General features: G+C 48.5%; 1 protein-coding gene across 1 annotated transcript in view; it reads left to right on the top strand.

Annotated features, from left to right (window-relative positions):
- GBA2 (glucosylceramidase beta 2) overlaps positions 1-19,252 on the top strand; it is a 164,556-nt gene that overhangs the window by 37,734 nt on the left and 107,570 nt on the right. The window contains exons 2-3 of the mRNA XM_088464578.1: positions 331-602; positions 3,837-3,928. Of these exons, the coding sequence (XP_088320704.1) occupies positions 427-602; positions 3,837-3,928 (268 nt within the window). The 5' untranslated portion in view covers positions 331-426. The remainder of the gene's footprint in view (positions 1-330; positions 603-3,836; positions 3,929-19,252) is intronic.

Genomic DNA, 19,252 nt, shown 5'->3' with positions numbered 1-19,252 from the left:
TATATACACAGCATAGTACACACACTGTATATACACATCATAGTACACACACTGTATATACACATCATAGTACACACACTGTATATACACATCATAGTACACACACTGTATATACACATCATAGTACACACACTGTATATACACATCATAGTACACACACTGTATATACACATCATAGTACACACACTGTATATACACATCATAGTACACACACTGTATATACACATCATAGCACACACACTGTATATACACATCATAGCACACACACTGTATATACACATCATAGCACACACTGTACAGTGACAGCTGCTCTCTGATCTCTGCTCTCAGGAATCCTGATAGACCTTTGTCCCTGTGGGTGTGCCCAGCGCTGAGCACCTAACCTGGCACATCTCTCTGTGACACACACCTGACTGGCATCCTGACATGGACACTACCAGGGAACTGATGGAAAGATACCAGGGGGCATCCCCGGGGTACAGGGTGCCCGGGCACGGCTGGAGGATCTGCCTAGCCCATGAATTTACAGAGAAGAGGAAACCATTTCAGATGGAGCATGTGTCCCCCTCCAAATTAGTGTCCCACCTCCCGCTGGGTGTCAGGTGAGTCCTCCCCGCACTGTATATAGTGTATACAGTGTGTGTCTGTGTATATAGTGTGTATAATGTGTGTCCCCCTCCAAATTAGTGTCTCACCTCCCGCTGGGCGTCAGGTGAGTGCTCCCCGCACTGTATATAGTGTATACAGTGTGTGTCTGTGTATATAGTGTATACAGTGTGTGTCTGTGTATATAGTGTGTATAGTGTATATAGTGTGTGTCTGTGTATATAGTGTGTATAATGTGTCCCCCCCCCCCTCCAAATTAGTGTCTCACCTCCCGCTGGGCGTCAGGTGAGTGCTCCCCGCACTGTATATAGTGTATACAGTGTGTGTCTGTGTATATAGTGTGTATAATGTGTCCCCCCCTCCAAATTAGTGTCTCACCTCCCGCTGGGCGTCAGGTGAGTGCTCCCCGCACTGTATATAGTGTATACAGTGTGTGTCTGTGTATATAGTGTGTATAATGTGTGTCCCCCTCCAAATTAGTGTCTCACCTCCCGCTGGGCGTCAGGTGAGTGCTCCCCGCACTGTATATAGTGTATATAGTGTGTGTGTGTGTATATAGTGTGTACAGTCTGTGTCTGTGTATATAGTGTATACAGTGTGTGTCTGTGTATATAGTGTGTATAATGTGTGTCCCCCTCCAAATTAGTGTCTCACCTCCCGCTGGGCGTCAGGTGAGTGCTCCCCGCACTGTATATAGTGTATACAGTGTGTGTCTGTGTATATAGTGTATACAGTCTGTGTCTGTGTATATAGTGTATACAGTGTGTCTGTGTATATAGTGTGTACAATGTGTGTCTGTGTATATAGTGTGTGTCTGTGTATATAGTGTGTACAGTGTGTGTCTGTGTATATAGTGTATATAGTGTGTGTCTGTGTATATAGTGTGTACAGTGTGTGTCTGTGTATATAGTGTGTACAATGTGTGTCTGTGTATATAGTGTATATAGTGTGTACAATGTGTGTCTGTGTATATAGTGTATACAGTGTGTGTCTGTGTATATAGTGTATACAGTCTGTGTCTGTGTATATAGTGTATACAGTGTGTCTGTGTATATAGTGTGTACAATGTGTGTCTGTGTATATAGTGTGTGTCTGTGTATATAGTGTGTACAGTGTGTGTCTGTGTATATAGTGTATATAGTGTGTGTCTGTGTATATAGTGTGTACAGTGTGTGTCTGTGTATATAGTGTGTACAATGTGTGTCTGTGTATATAGTGTATACAGTGTGTGTCTGTGTATATAGTGTGTACAATGTGTGTCCCCCTCCAAATTAGTGTCTCACCTCCCTCTGGCCGTCAGGTGAGTGCTCCCCGCACTGTATATAGTGTATACAGTGTGTTTCTGTGTATATAGTGTGTACGTATCTCTCTATATAGAGTGTATGCATATAGTGTATGTCTGTGTATATAGTGTGTACGGGTCTCTCTATGTAGCGTACATGCAGTCTGTATATAGTGTGTACGATGTGTATCTGTGTACGGTGTGTGTCTGTATATAGTCTTTGTGTATATAGTGTGTACGTGTCTCTATGTAGCGTACATGCAGTCTGTATATAGTGTGTACGGAGTGTGTCTGTATATAGTGTGTACGGTGTGTGTCTGTATATAGTGTGTACGGTGTGTGTCTGTATATAGTGTGTACGGTGTGTGTCTGTATATAGTGTGTACGGTGTGTGTCTGCATATAGTGTGTACGGTGTGTGTCTGCATATAGTGTGTACGGTGTGTGTCTGTATATAGTGTGTACGGTGTGTGTCTGTATATAGTGTGTACGGTGTGTGTCTGTATATAGTGTGTACGGTGTGTGTCTGCATATAGTGTGTACGGTGTGTGTCTGCATATAGTGTGTCTGTATATAGTGTGCACGGTGTGTCTGTATATAGTGTGTACGGTGGTTGTCAGTGTGTAGTGTGTACGGGGTGTGTCTGCGTATAGTGTGTACGGTGTGTGTCTGTATATAGTGTGTACGGTGTGTGTCTGCGTATAGTGTCTGTATATAGTGTGCACGGTGTGTGTCTGCGTATAGTGTGTACGGTGTGTGTCTGCGTATAGTGTGTACGGTGTGTGTCTGCGTATAGTGTGTCTGTATATAGTGTGCACGGTGTGTCTGTTAGATAGTGTGTACGGTGGTTGTCAGTGTGTAGTGTGTACGGTATGATTGTGTGTATGTAGATAGTGTGTGTGTCAGTGTATAGTTTATGTATATAGAGTGTACGGTGTGTGTCTGTATATAGTGTGTACGGTGTGTGTCAGTGTATGCAGTGTGTTTCTGCTTATAGTGTGTGTGTCAGTGTATAGTGTGTACGGTGTGTCAGTGTATAGTGTATACAGTGTGTTTCTGTGTATAATGTGTGTTTTTGTATAGTGTATACAGTGTGTTTCTGTGTATAGTGTGTACGGTGTGTCAGTGTATAGTGTGTGTTTTTGTATAGTGTATACAGTGTGTTTCTGTGTATAGTGTGTACGGTGTGTCAGTGTATAGTGTATACAGTGTGTTTCTGTGTATAGTGTGTGTTTTTGTATAGTGTATACAGTGTGTTTCTGTGTATAGTGTGTACGGTGTGTCAGTGTATAGTGTGTGTTTTTGTATAGTGTATACAGTGTGTTTCTGTGTATAGTGTGTACGGTGTGTCAGTGTATAGTGTATGCAGTGTGTTTCTGTGTATAGTGTGTGTCAGTGTATAGTGTGTACGGTGTGTCAGTGTATAGCGTGTGTTTTTGTATAGTGTATACAGTGTGTTTCTGTGTATAGTGTATGTTTTTGTATGGTGTGTTTCTGTGTATATAGAGTGTACAGTGTGTGTTTTTGTATGGTGTGTTTCTGTGTATATAGAGTGTACGGTGTGTGTCAGTGTATAGTGTGTGCCTGTGTATATAGTATGTACGGTGTGTCAGTGTATAGTGTATACAGTGTGTTTCTGTGTATAGTGTGTGTCAGTGTATAGTGTGTCCGTTGTGTGTCTGTATATAGTGTGTACAATGTGTGAGCGTGTAAGCCTACGAGCAGGGCCCTCTGTCTGTTACTGCCCAGTCTTGTGTTATTACTGTTTGGTCCCTATTGTAAAGCGTAAGGTAATATGCAGCGCTATATCAGTAACTGTTAGTAAGTACAACGTGTGTGCAGTGTCTCTATACAGTGTGTACAGGTTGTTGCTTTGTATAGTGTGTCTGTTTATAGTGTGTACAGTGTCTCTTAGTCACTATGTAATCTATGCTGTCCTAACAATATAGGTACATCTTCTTTTGGTGCCGGAAGACCTATGTAGAGAAGAAAGCACCATTTATAGACATATTCAACTCCATCCCATTGCGGCAAATCTACGGTAAGTCTGCAATATATAGGAATGTACCATAGTATGTCCCCCATTCTATATATATATCCCACCATGGCCAAATGCCCAACTGATTTACTGTTATATTACCCCCTGTAACTCCTATACTGAGACCCCCTTCATCTCTGTGTCTCCAGTACTGCCATATCCCCCTGTATATCTCTAGTACAGATATAGTCTCCCCCCCTTCCCCGGTATCTTCAGTACTGCCATATCCCCCTGTATATCTCTAGTACAGATATAGTCTCCCCCCCTTCCCCGGTATCTTCAGTACTGCCATATACCCCTGTATATCCCTAGTACAGATATAGTCTTCACCCTTCCCCGGTGTTTCCAGTACTGCCATATCCCCCTGTATATCTCTAGTACAGATATAGTCTTCCCCCTTCCCCGGTGTCTCCAGTACTGCCATATCCCCCTGTATATCCCTAGTACAGATATAGTCTTCCCCCTTCCCCGGTGTCTCCAGTACTACCATATCCCCCTGTATATCTCTAGTACAGATATAGTCTCCACCCCCCCCCTTCCCCGGTATCTCCAGTACTGCCATATCCCCCTGTATATCCCTAGTACAGATATAATCTCCCCCCCCCTTCCCCGGTATCCCCAGTACTGCCATATCCCCCTGTATATCTCTAGTACAGATATAGTCTCCCTCCCCTTCCCCGGTATCTTCAGTACTGCCATATCCCCCTGTATATCTCTAGTACAGATATAGTCTTCCCCCTTCCCCGGTATCTCCAGTACTGCCATATCCCCCTGTATATCTCTAGTACAGATATAGTCTCCCCCCCTTCCCCGGTATCTCCAGTACTGCCATATCCCCCTGTATATCTCTAGTACAGATATAGTCTCCCCCCCTTCCCCGGTATCTCCAGTACTACCATATCCCCCTGTATATCTCTAGTACAGATATAGTCTCCCTCCTTCCCCGGTATCTCCAGTACTACCATATCCCCCTGTATATCTCTAGTACAGATATAGTCTCCCTCCTTCCCCGGTATCTCCAGTACTACCATATCCCCCTGTATGTCCCTAGTACAGATATAGTCTCCCCCCTTCCCTGGTATCTCCAGTACTACCATATCCCCCCCTGTATATCCCTAGTACAGATATAGTCTTCCCCCTTCCTCGGTGTCTCCAGTACTACCATATCCCCCGTATATCCCTAGTACAGATATAGTCCGTCCCCCCCCCTTCCCCGGTGTCTCCAGTACTGCCATATCCCCCTGTATATCCCTAGTACAGATATAATCTCTCCCCCCCCCCCCTTCCCCGGTATCCCCAGTACTGCCATTTCTACTTCAGGGTCCATAGGGGGTCCACAGGGTTGACCTTGGGGGGGTATAGCTGGATCTGGATCCACGGGCACCACGCAGTTAAAGCTTTGCTGCTCCCAGGATGCACTTGGGTCCGTCCTCCTCTATACCCCGCCCCGGCCACAGGCACCTCAGTTTTAGTTGGTGCCCGGCCGGAGTCGGGTCACCCTGTCGCAGTGGGGCTGCAGGAGCAGCCCCTAAGCTTTATTTTAAAAGAGAAATTTTTTATTTTTTTCTACTTTTTTTACACTGTTAGAGCGGCAGCATCAGACTGTCCTTTAGGACGTCCACGCTGCCGCTCCTTCTCCCCGCTGGCGCCGCGACGCCAGTACAGCTCTGGGGATCGCGGCGGGACCCCAGAGCCTGTACTAGCCGGGCTCTGGGGACTCCCTTGACTGCTGCCGGACGCGACGGGGATCAGGTAAGCCGCGGGTCGCCGCGTGCGGCGGCCCGCGGATACTTCAATGCAGTCAGGAGCCTCCGGTCTCTGGGGACAGACCGGAGGCGCTAGCGGCGGCGGCGGGCTCCCCCTTAATTGAGGAATACCCCGCGTGTCCGCTAGACCACCAGGGTATCAGGCTGGTAGCGGGACCGGCAACCCGGGGGTTAATTGCTAGCCAGGGGAGGCAGCCTTCCCTGTCTAGCGGCTCCTCCCCTCAGCTCAGCGCGCCTTTCAACTAGGAGTCTGGCGTCGCTGAGCTGCTCTTATCTTACGGCCACTCCTCCTCTGAGGTCTCCGGCGGCCATCTTTACTGGCACATCGCAGACTCCCAGGCGGTATCAAGTGGACCGGTCCCCCTGTGTACCTCTCCCCTGCTAAAGGACAGTGTACACAGCGCTATAGCCCTCCCAGACACTGAATCTGGGCGGTTGATTGTAGCGGAAGGTGCAGTGAGTATAACTTTTCTGCATTGTATGTGACTATTGCTAGTGCTGCCTGTCTGTGACTTATTCTCCTTACTGTCAGCTTATAACTATCCCTTTCCTTCTCCTACGGCCCGGCAGGTGTGTGGGGGAAGGGTGTTTTTCTGAGACCCTCACATATATAAAACACGTATTTGTGGGGTCAGTCACATACTGTTGTGTGCTACACAGTACCATATCTGGGCTGTTGTGTCGCATACTGGTGAGTGCGCTGGTGTTAAAACCGTAATTCCTCTGGTGATACCTGTTTCTTGTGATTTACGGTATCATGTCTGATGAGGAGACTGAGCGCTCTGTGGCTCCTGTGCTATTTTCCTGCAGACGCTGTGCTGCTGGAGTTGATGGGGAGGACTTATCTCAGGATGGTCTGTGCGGGTGGTGCCAGCTGGTACCGGGCCCCTCCAACCCCCCTGTATCACAGGACCCTCCTTGGGCGATGTTTTCACAGGTGCTGGCGTCTATTGCGGACCGGTTATCAGTCCCATCAGCGGTCCCTTCTAGGGCGTTACCGCAGCCCACCATCCCCCATTCCCCGAGGGTTCCACAAATGTTGCGGTCTTCCCCCGGGGCCCAGACTGTGGGTCCTTACTCGGGACTGCCTGTGTATGTGCAGTCTTCCCCAGGGACGTGTCAGTCTGTAGTGCCTTTGCAGCCTCCGCCTTGGGTGGATGTTCTATCCAGCTCCGTACAGAGTCTGGCGGCTTCATCCTCGGCGTTTCAGTCCATGTTGCAAGGTGATGTGCCACCAAGGGTGTCTAAACGTCCGGTTGTGAGTTCACTAGCTGCGCAGTTGTCGGACTCGGAAGTGTCCTCAGATGATGGAGAAATCCATGAGGACTCTGACTCTGATGTCATGGGGCAGGAGGTGGAAGCTAAGTCCTCCCTTAATGTTCCAGCCTTAGTTAGGGCGGTGCGGGCTATCCTACATGTTGAGGATGATGCGCCGGCCCCTAGGTCGAAGTTTCCTAATTTTAAAAAGGCCAAGGTGACCTCAACTGTGTTCCCCCTGTCTGATCAATTATCGGATCATATGGCGGCGGCCTGGCAATTACCTAGTAAGAGGTTCCATCCACAGAAGAGGTTGGCGGCGAACTATCCTTTTCCTGAAGCTCATTGCAGGAAATGGGAAACTCCGCCGGCGGTGGATTCCCACGTTACCCGCTTGATCAAAAGCGCGACGTTGCCATTGCCGTCTATCTCCTCTTTGAAGGATCCCACGGACAGGAAGGTGGAGACTTGTTTAAAGTCCATTTATTCTCTTTCCGGGGCGGTGGCTCGCCCGTCCATGGCTATCTCCTGGGTGGCTAAAGCCATTGAGGATACCTTGGAGGATACCTTTCCTGATGAGGCTCCGGATATCCAGAGAGCGTTAGTGGGACAGATGCGGGATGCAGCTTCCTATATTGGGGAAGCGTCTTTGGATGCCAGCCTGCTCACTTCTAGGGTGTCGGCTGCAGCGGTATCTGCTCGGCGCTCCCTGTGGCTGAGGTCCTGGAGGGCTGATGCAGATTCAAAAAAGGGTCTGGAGGCCTTGCCTTTTAATGGTGATTTACTATTTGGTCCGGATTTGGACAGAATAGTGGATACTTTGGCTAAGTCCAAGTCGGCTTTTCTCCCTTCGGCCTCTGCGCCGGCTAAAGTGAGGAGCTCTGCCTTTCGGTCCTTTCGGGTTCAGGGTAAGGCCAAGGGCCAGTCCTTCCCGAGACATTCGGCGACCAAGGCCGCACCCAAGCCCAAGAAGCAAGCATGGAGTGCTCGACGCCCTTCTTCCAAGCAGGAGGATAAGCCTGCTGCCTGATGGGACGGGCCTCTCTCTGGGGGACCCCAGAGTGGGAGGCCGACTTCTCCAATTCGCCCAGTGTTGGCACAATACCACCACGGATGCCTGGGTTCGAGAAGTAGTCTCTCAGGGGTACGCCCTGTCTTTTCGGTTCAGGCCGCCGCACCAGTTTTTCTGTACGAGTCCTTCTCTGGACAAGACCAAAGCTGGTCAGATTCAGGTAGCTATAGAATCCTTGCTACAAGCAGGGGTCATTGTTCCCGTTCCGCAGTCTCAGCGCGGGACGGGGTACTATTCTACTCTGTTTCTGGTACAGAAACCCAATGGTTCTCATCGCCCTATCCTGAATTTGAAGTCTCTGAACAGATACCTCAGAGTTCCCAGGTTCAGGATGGAAACGTTACGTTCCATCATTCTGGCGATGGAACCCGGGGATTATATGGTCTCCCTCGATATCCAGGACGCCTATCTCCATGTGCCCATAGCACCGGCACATCAGCGGTATCTGAGGTTCGCTATCCTGAACCATCACTACCAATTTCGGGCGTTGCCTTTTGGCCTTTCCACGGCTCCGAGGGTGTTCACCAAGGTGATGGCGGTTATGGCTGCCCACCTTCGGGGTCAGGGTCTACGGCTGTTGCCGTACCTGGACGATCTTCTGCTGCTGGCGAGCTCCCCGGAGGTGCTTCTTCGACATCTCCACCTGACCATTGCTTGTCTTCAAGCACACGGGTGGTTGATAAACTGGAAGAAGTCCTCCCTGATTCCATCACAGCGGATGGTTCATTTGGGAGCCCTGCTGGATTCTCGTCAGCAGCGGATTTTCCTGACTCCAGAGAAGGTCTCCTCCCTGCAGCTGCGGATACACAGTTGCCTGAGCAGTTGCCGCCTGTCGGTCCATTCAGCTATGAGAGTTCTGGGGTCCATGGTGTCGACATTCGACATGGTGGAATTTGCCCAGTTCCATTCCCGGCCCCTGCAGGCGCTGATTCTATCGGAATGGAACGGGTTACCTCACCGGATCCGCTCTCAGATGCTGGTGTTGTCCGCGGAGGTTCGGCAGTCTTTGGCTTGGTGGCTTCAGAGTGTGCATCTGGTCGAGGGGCGCCCCTTTTGGATCCCGGACTGGGTCCTGCTCACGACGGATGCCAGTCTTCGGGGTTGGGGGGCAGTGACCGGCTCATTATCGCTTCAGGGTCGTTGGTCCGCGGAAGAAGCACTTCTCCCCATCAACATCCTGGAACTGCGGGCTGTGTACAGGGCCCTGCAGTCGTCAGGCCCCGCTCTTCACGGAAGGGCGGTTCAGGTGCAGTCCGACAACGCTACCACGGTGGCGTACATCAACCACCAAGGGGGAACTCGCAGTCGGGCAGCAATGTCGGAGGTGTCTCGCATTCTTGCTTGGGCGGAGTGTCACGTTCCAGCGATCTCGGCAGTCTTCATTCCCGGAGTCCTCAATTGGGAGGCGGACTTCCTCAGCCATCACGATGTGCATCCCGGGGAATGGTCGCTTCACCCAGAGGTGTTTCAGCTACTCGTGGACAGGTGGGGGCTGCCGGAGCTGGACTTGATGGCCTCCCGTCACAATCACAAGTTGCCCGTTTACGGGTCAAGGACAAGAGACGCAGGCGCCTGTCTGGTAGACGCTCTGTCGGTGAAATGGACGTTTCACCTGGCGTATCTGTTTCCTCCGATATCCTTACTTCCTCGGGTTCTGCGGAAATTCAAGCAGGACGGCGGCACGCTCGTGCTGGAGGCTCCGGCGTGGCCCAGACGTCCTTGGTACTCCGATCTGAGGTGCCTCTCCATCGACGCTCCGTACCTTCTTCCTCAGCGTCGGGACCTGTTGTCTCAGGGGCCCTGCCTTTACCCGGATCTGGGTCGGCTGTCTTTGACGGCGTGGCTCTTGAGACAGCCGTCTTGAGGTCTCGGGGTTTCTCCAGTTCAGTGATTGGTACCATGCTTAGGGCACGCAAGCCTGCCTCCGCGCGGATTTACCACAGGGTGTGGCGCACTTATTTTCAGTGGTGTGAATCCAGAAACTATGATCCGCAGGTGTTCCGGGTTTCCAGAATCTTGGAATTTCTTCAATCGGGTTTGGACCTCGGCTTACGCCTGGCCTCTCTGAAGGTTCATGTGTCTGCTTTGTCCGTGTGGTTTCAGCGACGGATTGCTACACTGCCAGATGTTTACACCTTTTTCCAAGGTGTTCTCAGGATCCAGCCTCCCTTCGTGCCTCCGGTGGCTCCGTGGGACTTGACGGTGGTACTGAGGGTCTTGCAGGGTCCTCCTTTTGAGCCGCTTGAGTCGGTGGAGCTCAAGTGGCTGACGTTTAAGACCATTTTTCTCCTGGCAATTGCTTCGGCCAGGAGGGTTTCAGAATTGGGGGCGCTTTCCTGTCGCCCTCCTTTTCTGATTTTTCACCAGGACAGGGCAGTGCTCCGCACGCGTCCTGAGTTTTTGCCCAAAGTGGTTTCAAAGTTCCACATTAATCAGGAACTTGTTGTGCCAGCTTTTCAGTCACCTGATCTTTCTGCTGGTGAGGCTTCCTTGGATGTGGTCCGGGCACTTAGAATCTATGTGGACCGGACTGCTTCGGTTAGGAAGTCGGATTCTTTGTTTGTCCTCTTCGGTTTTCACAAGAGGGGTTGGCCTGCCAACAAGCAAACGTTAGCCCGTTGGCTTCGTTCAGTTATTTGTGAGGCTTATGCGCAGGAGGGTTTACCTGTGCCAGCCTCTGTTAAGGCTCATTCCACTCGTTCTGTGGGTCCCTCTTGGGCTGCTAGACGTGGCGCCTCCGCTGTTCAGCTGTGTAAGGCGGCTACTTGGTCTTCAATTCAGACGTTTTTGAGGTTTTATGCGTTTGACACCTTCGCCTCTCAGGATGCATCCTTTGGGCGCCGGGTACTCCTTTCAGCACAGGAGCGTCCCCGCCCTTAGTTGAACTGCTTTGGGACATCCCCAAGGTCAACCCTGTGGACCCCCTATGGACCCTGAAGTAGAAAACAAGAGATATGGTAAGAACTTACCTTTGTTATCTCTGTTTCTACGAAGTCCATAGGGTCCACAGGGCGCCCGCCCTGACGCACCTGGCTTCAAATGGGCTGTGTGGCTGGTCACCGGTTTTCCGTCTCCCATTTCTGTGAGTATGGTTTCTTGTGTGTTCCAGTCTTCCTTCTCTCTGTTTAGTCTCCTCCTCCGGCCTTAGCTGCTTACCAACTGAGGTGCCTGTGGCCGGGGCGGGGTATAGAGGAGGACGGACCCAAGTGCATCCTGGGAGCAGCAAAGCTTTAACTGCGTGGTGCCCGTGGATCCAGATCCAGCTATACCCCCCCAAGGTCAACCCTGTGGACCCTATGGACTTCGTAGAAACAGAGATAACAAAGGTAAGTTCTTACCATATCTCTTGTTATCCCCTTGTATATCTCTAGTACAGATATAGTCTCCCTCCCCTTCCCCGGTATCTCCAGTACTGCCATATCCCCCTGTATATCTCTAGTACAGATATAGTCTCCTCCCTCCTTCCCCGGTATCTTCAGTACTGCCATATCCCCCTGTATATCTCTAGTACAGATATAGTCTCCCTCCTTCCCCGGTATCTCCAGTACTACCATATCCAACCCTGTATGTCCCTAGTACAGATATAGTCTCCCCCCTTCCCTGGTATCTCCAGTACTACCATATCCCCCCCTGTATATCCCTAGTACAGATATAGTCTTCCCCCTTCCTCGGTATCTCCAGTACTGCCATATTCCACTGTATATCTCTAGTACAGATATAGTCTCCCTCCCCCCTTCCCCGCTATCTCCAGTACTGCCATATCCCCCTGTATATCTCTAGTACAGATATAGTCTCCCTCCTTCCGCGGTATCTCCAGTGCTGCCATATCCCCCTGTATATCCCTAGTACAGATATAGTCTCCCCCCCCCCCCCCCTTCCCCGGTATCTCCAGTGCTGCCATATCCCCCTGTATATCCCTAGTACAGATATAGTCTCCACCCCCCCCCCTTCCCCGGTATCTCCAGCACTGCCATATCCCCCTGTATATCTCTAGTACAGATATAGTCTCCCCCCTTCCTCGGTATCTCCAGTACTGCCATATTCCCCGTATATCCCTAGTACAGATATAGTCTCCCCCCTTCCCCGGTATCTCCAGTACTGCCATATCCCCCTGTATATCTCTAGTACAGATATAGTCTCCCCCCTTCCCCGGTATCTCCAGTACTGCCACATCCCCCTGTATATCTCTAGTACAGATATAGTCTCCCTCCTTCCCCGGTATCTCCAGTGCTGCCATATCCCCCCTGTATATCTCTAGCACAGATATAGTCTCCCCCCCCCCCCCTTCCCCGGTATCTCCAGTACTACCATATCCCTAGTACAGATATAGTCTCCCCCCCTTCCCCGGTATCTCCAGTACTGCCATATCCCCCTGTATATCCCGAGTACAGATATAGTCAACCCCCCCCCCCTTCCCCGGTATCTCCAGTACTGCCATATCCCCCTGTATATCCCTAGTACAGATATAGTCTCCCTCCTTCCCCGGTATTGATTCCCTGGGGCTGTCCAATTAGCCCCAAAGCCCGACTGCATCAGGAATTGACCTTAGCAGGCTCCATAAAAAATTCCCAGGTAATTTGCCTGTTTTTGGGATGCAGCAAGCGAAATATATAGCTCCATGAACCTCTCACGGATTCCATGTGTTTTCCATGTGTTTGCACCCAAAAACAGATATGTTTCCGGGGGGGGGGGGGTGCTCTAATTAAATTGCCTGAAACGTAAAACATGGGTCCCATTTTTCACTCGCGAAAATTTATTGGGACTAATTTAATACCGGCCTATGTCAAGCGAAAAGGGGTGCAAACACGTTCAGTCTCCACATTAGCCCGGTGTGGTTATCGTTAGGGTTATTTTCAGGGACTTAGGATAATGGGACAGATGTATGAATCTCTGGGACGTGATAAAGTGCAGAGTGATAAACAACCAACCTATCAGCTCGTAACTCATTTTTCAAACACAGCCTGTAACATGACAGTTAGGAGCTGCGTGGCTGGTGGTTTATCACTCTGCACTTTATCACTTCCCAGAGCTTAGTACATCTGCCCCTGTGTGTTGTAGTATCCAAGTAAAGCATACAACCACCATACAACCGTCTAATAACTATACATCATACTGTATAGGAGGGTTTGGGGATAAATGTGGCCAAAGTTATGAGCTTACCCACCAACGTCAAGGTAACCACCTCGGGTAAGTCCCTATCCTTATAGGGGTTCATGTCTGGGGCGTGGGGCACCCCGACACCAGCCCAGCCAGACCACCCCACATTTGAAAGATAGCAGTGAAGTGTTAGAAAAGTGACAAATTTATGAAAATGTTACATAAATAGAAAACAAACATAGAGTGATATAAAGTGTTAAAAATAAGTGTTATCACTTTATATCACTTTGTTTTTTATTTATGTAACATTTTCATACATTTTTCACTTTTCCTTCACTTTTAACACTAAGCAGCCACTCTCACTTACCTAGCACTAAGCAGCCACTCTCACTTACCTAGCACTAAGCAGCCACTCTCACTTACCTAGCACTAAGCAGCCACTCTCACTTACCTAGCACTAAGCAGCCACTCTCACTTACCTAGCACTAAGCAGCCACTCTCACTTACCTAGCACTAAGCAGCCACTCTCACTTACCTAACACTAAGCAGCCACTCTCACCTACCTAACACTAAGCAGCCACTCTCACTTACCTAACACTAAGCAGCCACTCTCACTTACCTATCACTAAGCAGCCACTCTCACTTACCTAACACTAAGCAGCCACTCTCACTTACCTAGCACTAAGCAGCCACTCTCACTTACCTAACACTTAGCAGCCACTCTCACCTACCTAGCACTAAGCAGCCACTCTCACTTACCTAGCACTAAGCAGCCACTCTCACTTACCTAGCACTAAGCAGCCACTCTCACTTACCTAGCACTAAGCAGCCACTCTCACTTACCTAGCACTAAGCAGCCAATCTCACTTACATAACACTAAGCAGCCACTCTCACTTACCTAGCACTAAGCAGCCACTCTCACTTACCTAGCACTAAGCAGCCACTCTCACTTACCTAGCACTAAGCAGCCACTCTCACTTACCTAGCACTAAGCAGCCACTCTCACTTACCTAGCACTAAGCAGCCACTCTCACTTACCTAGCACTAAGCAGCCACTCTCACTTACCTAACACTAAGCAGCCACTCTCACTTACCTAGCACTAAGCAGCCACTCTCACTTACCTAGCACTAAGCAGCCACTCTCACTTACCTAGCACTAAGCAGCCACTCTCACTTACCTAGCACTAAGCAGCCACTCTCACTTACCTAGCACTAAGCAGCCACTCTCACTTACCTAGCACTAAGCAGCCACTCTCACTTACCTAGCACTAAGCAGCCACTCTCACTTACCTAACACTAAGCAGCCACTCTCACTTACCTAACACTAAGCAGCCACTCTCACCTACCTAACACTAAGCAGCCACTCTCACTTACCTATCACTAAGCAGCCACTCTCACTTACCTAACACTAAGCAGCCACTCTCACTTACCTAGCACTAAGCAGCCACTCTCACTTACCTAACACTTAGCAGCCACTCTCACCTACCTAGCACTAAGCAGCCACTCTCACTTACCTAGCACTAAGCAGCCACTCTCACTTACCTAGCACTAAGCAGCCACTCTCACTTACCTAGCACTAAGCAGCCAATCTCACTTACATAACACTAAGCAGCCACTCTCACTTACCTAGCACTAAGCAGCCACTCTCACTTACCTAGCACTAAGCAGCCACTCTCACTTACCTAGCACTAAGCAGCCACTCTCACTTACCTAGCACTAAGCAGCCACTCTCACTTACCTAGCACTAAGCAGCCACTCTCACTTACCTAGCACTAAGCAGCCACTCTCACTTACCTAGCACTAAGCAGCCACTCTCACTTACCTAACACTAAGCAGCCACTCTCACTTACCTAGCACTAAGCAGCCACTCTCACTTACCTAGCACTAAGCAGCCACTCTCACTTACCTAGCACTAAGCAGCCACTCTCACTTACCTAGCACTAAGCAGCCACTCTCACTTACCTAGCACTAAGCAGCCACTCTCACTTACCTAGCACTAAGCAGCCACTCTCACTTACCTAGCACTAAGCAGCCACTCTCACTTACCTAACACTAAGCAGCCACTCTCACTTACCTAGCACTAAGCAGCCACTCTCACTTACCTAACACTAAGCCACTCTCACTTACCTAACACTAAGCAGCCACTCTCACCTACCTAACACTAAGCAGCCACTCTCACTTACCTAACACTAAGCAGCCACTCTCACTTACCTAACACTAAGCAGCCACTCTCACTTACCTAGCACTAAGCAGCCACTCTCACTTACCTAGCACTAAGCAGCCACTCTCACTTACCTAGCACTAAGCAGCCACTCTCACTTACCTAGCACTAAGCAGCCACTCTCACTTACCTAGCACTAAGCAGCCACTCTCACTTACCTAACACTAAGCAGCCACTCTCACTTACCTAACACTAAGCAGCCACTCTCACTTACCTAACACTAAGCAGCCACTCTCACTTACCTAACACTAAGCAGCCACTCTCACTTACCTAGCACTAAGCAGCCACTCTCACTTACCTAGCACTAAGAAGCCACTCTCACTTACCTAACACTAAGCAGCCACTCTCACTTACCTAACACTAAGCAGCCACTCTCACTTACCTAGCACTAAGCAGCCACTCTCACTTACCTAGCACTAAGCAGCCACTCTCACTTACCTAGCACTAAGCAGCCACTCTCACTTACCTAGCACTAAGCAGCCACTCTCACTTACCTAGCACTAAGCAGCCACTCTCACTTACCTAGCACTAAGCAGCCACTCTCACTTACCTAACACTAAGCAGCCACTCTCACTTACCTAACACTAAGCAGCCACTCTCACTTACCTAACACTAAGCAGCCACTCTCACCTACCTAGCACTAAGCAGCCACTCTCACTTACCTAGCACTAAGCAGCCACTCTCACTTACCTAGCACTAAGCAGCCACTCTCACTTACCTAGCACTAAGCAGCCACTCTCACTTACCTAGCACTAAGCAGCCACTCTCACTTACCTAACACTAAGCCACTCTCACTTACCTAACACTAAGCAGCCACTCTCACCTACCTAGCACTAAGCAGCCACTCTCACTTACCTAGCACTAAGCAGCCACTCTCACTTACCTAGCACTAAGCAGCCACTCTCACTTACCTAGCACTAAGCAGCCACTCTCACTTACCTAGCACTAAGCAGCCACTCTCACTTACCTAACACTTCACTGCTATCTTTCTTCTGTGTGATGCCCTGGGGTGGCTCATAACTTTGGGCAAATGTATGCTAAAACCTGGTATATGATGTATAATTATGACTGGTTGTATGATGTACCTGCTCTCCTTTATTTCGTTGTTGTAGTATTAAGTCTCAGTTAGGTAGCACATCCCATTACGAGTAGCTAGGGGGTGCAGTCCAGGCCCCCCCCCCCCTAAACTATCCAAGTAAGCAAAGAAGCATCAGCACCCAAATACAGGAGAGAGCGACATCCCCATCGTGATGATTCCAGAGCCCCAGGGTTCAGGAGGAATAAACCCAAAAATACGTTTTATTTGTTAGTTTGTAAATTTTTGTTTTGTTTTTTAAACTGTTTTTTTTTTTTTTTCGCAGTAATGTTTTAATGGAAAAAAATGGAATCCTGCTTATTACATTAATACTATAAAGCATTGCTCGGTATTACACACCTTCATCAGCCATGTTTTAATGCTTTCTAACATTAACAACCCAAAATTAATAGGATTTTTTATCTCATCAAAAGAGCCAGACTAAGGGCTAAATGTAATAGAGCGCGAGCCGGCGCCACTGCGGAAATACACGTGAGAATGCTAAGTATGTTAGAGGCTGACCCAAGCTGGTTATACAGGCATAGCCGCATATATTCCCCCAGCGGCTCGCGCTCTATTACATTTATCCCTAAGTCTTCCTTCCTTCCGCTCGTCTCTGTAGGACTGGAGGGTTTGTACTGAAATAAACATGAAGGAGATTACAACATGAGCTGTCTCTCTGGGGATTGTCACTTTAATGCGTTATGCTGCACATACACGTAAAGATTATCTGTCCAACCAGCCAACTAGCTGATTGGTTGGAATGAGAATCTGGTAACGTATCGGAGTATATGATCAGTAATTTGCTCCTAAATGCCAGAAAACAGATGAAAATGACGTCAGACAAGTTTGTTAAATGTTTGATCTAAACTATTTGTTCCAACAACAGTTTTTGTCCATTTTCCGGCGTCTGAGAGCAAATTGCTGATTGTCATTTGCTATCATACGTTACCAGATTCTCATTCCAACCAATGAACTAGTTGTCTGGTTGGACAGATGATCTTTATGTGTGTATGTAGCTTTAGAGTGTTTACCCTTTAAGATTGAGAATGTTAGTTGTGGTTTTCTCCTGTCCTATAGGATTGTTAGGGGAGGAGTTTGTGGAGTATTAGCTGACGTTAGGCAGATATAGTACCTATATGATGTGGTTCACCCTCCCTATTTCTATGTTGTGTGTTCATTTACTGTATTGGCTCAGCTTACTCAAATGAAGACCACAAGCAACAAGAATAATACCAGGAGGGTTCCCTTATAACAGGATTTTTAGTTAAGAAGCCCCGGTGCCTATGGTCACAGCATAATATAAAAAAAATAATATATATTTTTTTAAATCATTTGGGTTAAATCAGACAACTCTGCTGCTGGGTTTTGCCTCATATATGATTGAAATGAAAAATGAACGATCAGAGTGATGAGAATGTGGCTTGTCGTACTGTGTGTACATGTAGGTATTATAGTGTGATAATGGCTCAGATCATCCGTGCACAGACACCGCTATAGGTAACTGTGTGTACATGTAGGTATTATAGTGTGATAATGGCTCAGATCATCCGTGCACAGACACCGCTATAGGTAACTGTGTGTACATGTAGGTATTATAGTGTGATAATGGCTCAGATCATCCGTGCACAGACACCGCTATAGGTAACTGTGTGTACATGTAGGTATTATAGTGTGATAATGGCTCAGATCATCCGTGCACAGACACCGCTATAGGTAACTGTGTGTACATGTAGGTATTATAGTGTGATAATGGCTCAGGTCATCCGTGCACAGACACTGCTATAGGTAACTGTGTGTACATGTAGGTATTATAGTGTGATAATGGCTCAGATCATCCGTGCACAGACACCGCTATAGGTAACTGTGTGTACATGTAGGTATTATAGCGTGATAATGGCTCAGATCATCCGTGCACAGACACCGCTATAGGTAACTGTGTGTACATGTAGGTATTATAGCGTGATAATGGCTCAGATCATCCGTGCACAGACACCGCTATAGGTAACTGTGTGTACATGTAGGTATTATAGCGTGATAATGGCTCAGATCATCCGTGCACAGACACCGCTATAGGTAACTGTGTGTACATGTAGGTATTATAGTGTGATAATGGCTCAGATCATCCGTGCACAGACACCGCTATAGGTAACTGTGTGTACATGTAGGTATTATAGCGTGATAATGGCTCAGGTCATCCGTGCGCAGACACCGCTATATGTAACTGTGTGTACATGTAGGTATTATAGTGTGATAATGGCTCAGATCATCCGTGCACAGACACCGCTATAGGTAACTGTGTGTACATGTAGGTATTATAGCGTGATAATAGCTCAGATCATCCGTGCTCAGACACCGCTATAGGTAACTGTGTGTACATGTAGGTATTACAGCGTGATAATGGCTCAGATCATCCGTGCACAGACACTGCTATAGGTAACTGTGTGTACATGTAGGTATTATAGTGTGATAATGGCTCAGATCATCCGTGCACAGACACCGCTATAGGTAACTGTGTGTACATGTAGCTATTATAGCGTGATAATGGCTCAGATCATCCGTGCACAGACACCGCTATAGGTAACTGTGTGTACATGTAGGTATTATAGCGTGATAATGGCTCAGATCATCCGTGCACAGACACCGCTATAGGTAACTGTGTGTACATGTAGGTATTATAGTGTGATAATGGCTCAGGTCATCCGTGCGCAGACACCGCTATATGTAACTGTGTGTACATGTAGGTATTATAGTGTGATAATGGCTCAGATCATCCGTGCACAGACACCGCTATAGGTAACTGTGTGTACATGTAGGTATTATAGCGTGATAATAGCT

The sequence above is a fragment of the Taudactylus pleione genome, unplaced genomic scaffold (assembly GCF_031769625.1).
Source record: "Taudactylus pleione unplaced genomic scaffold, aTauple2 ptg001693l, whole genome shotgun sequence".
Classification (NCBI taxonomy): Eukaryota; Metazoa; Chordata; class Amphibia; order Anura; family Myobatrachidae; genus Taudactylus; species Taudactylus pleione.
The sequence above is the reverse complement of the archived record's forward strand: the minus strand, read 5'-3'. Positions and strand labels throughout refer to the sequence as shown.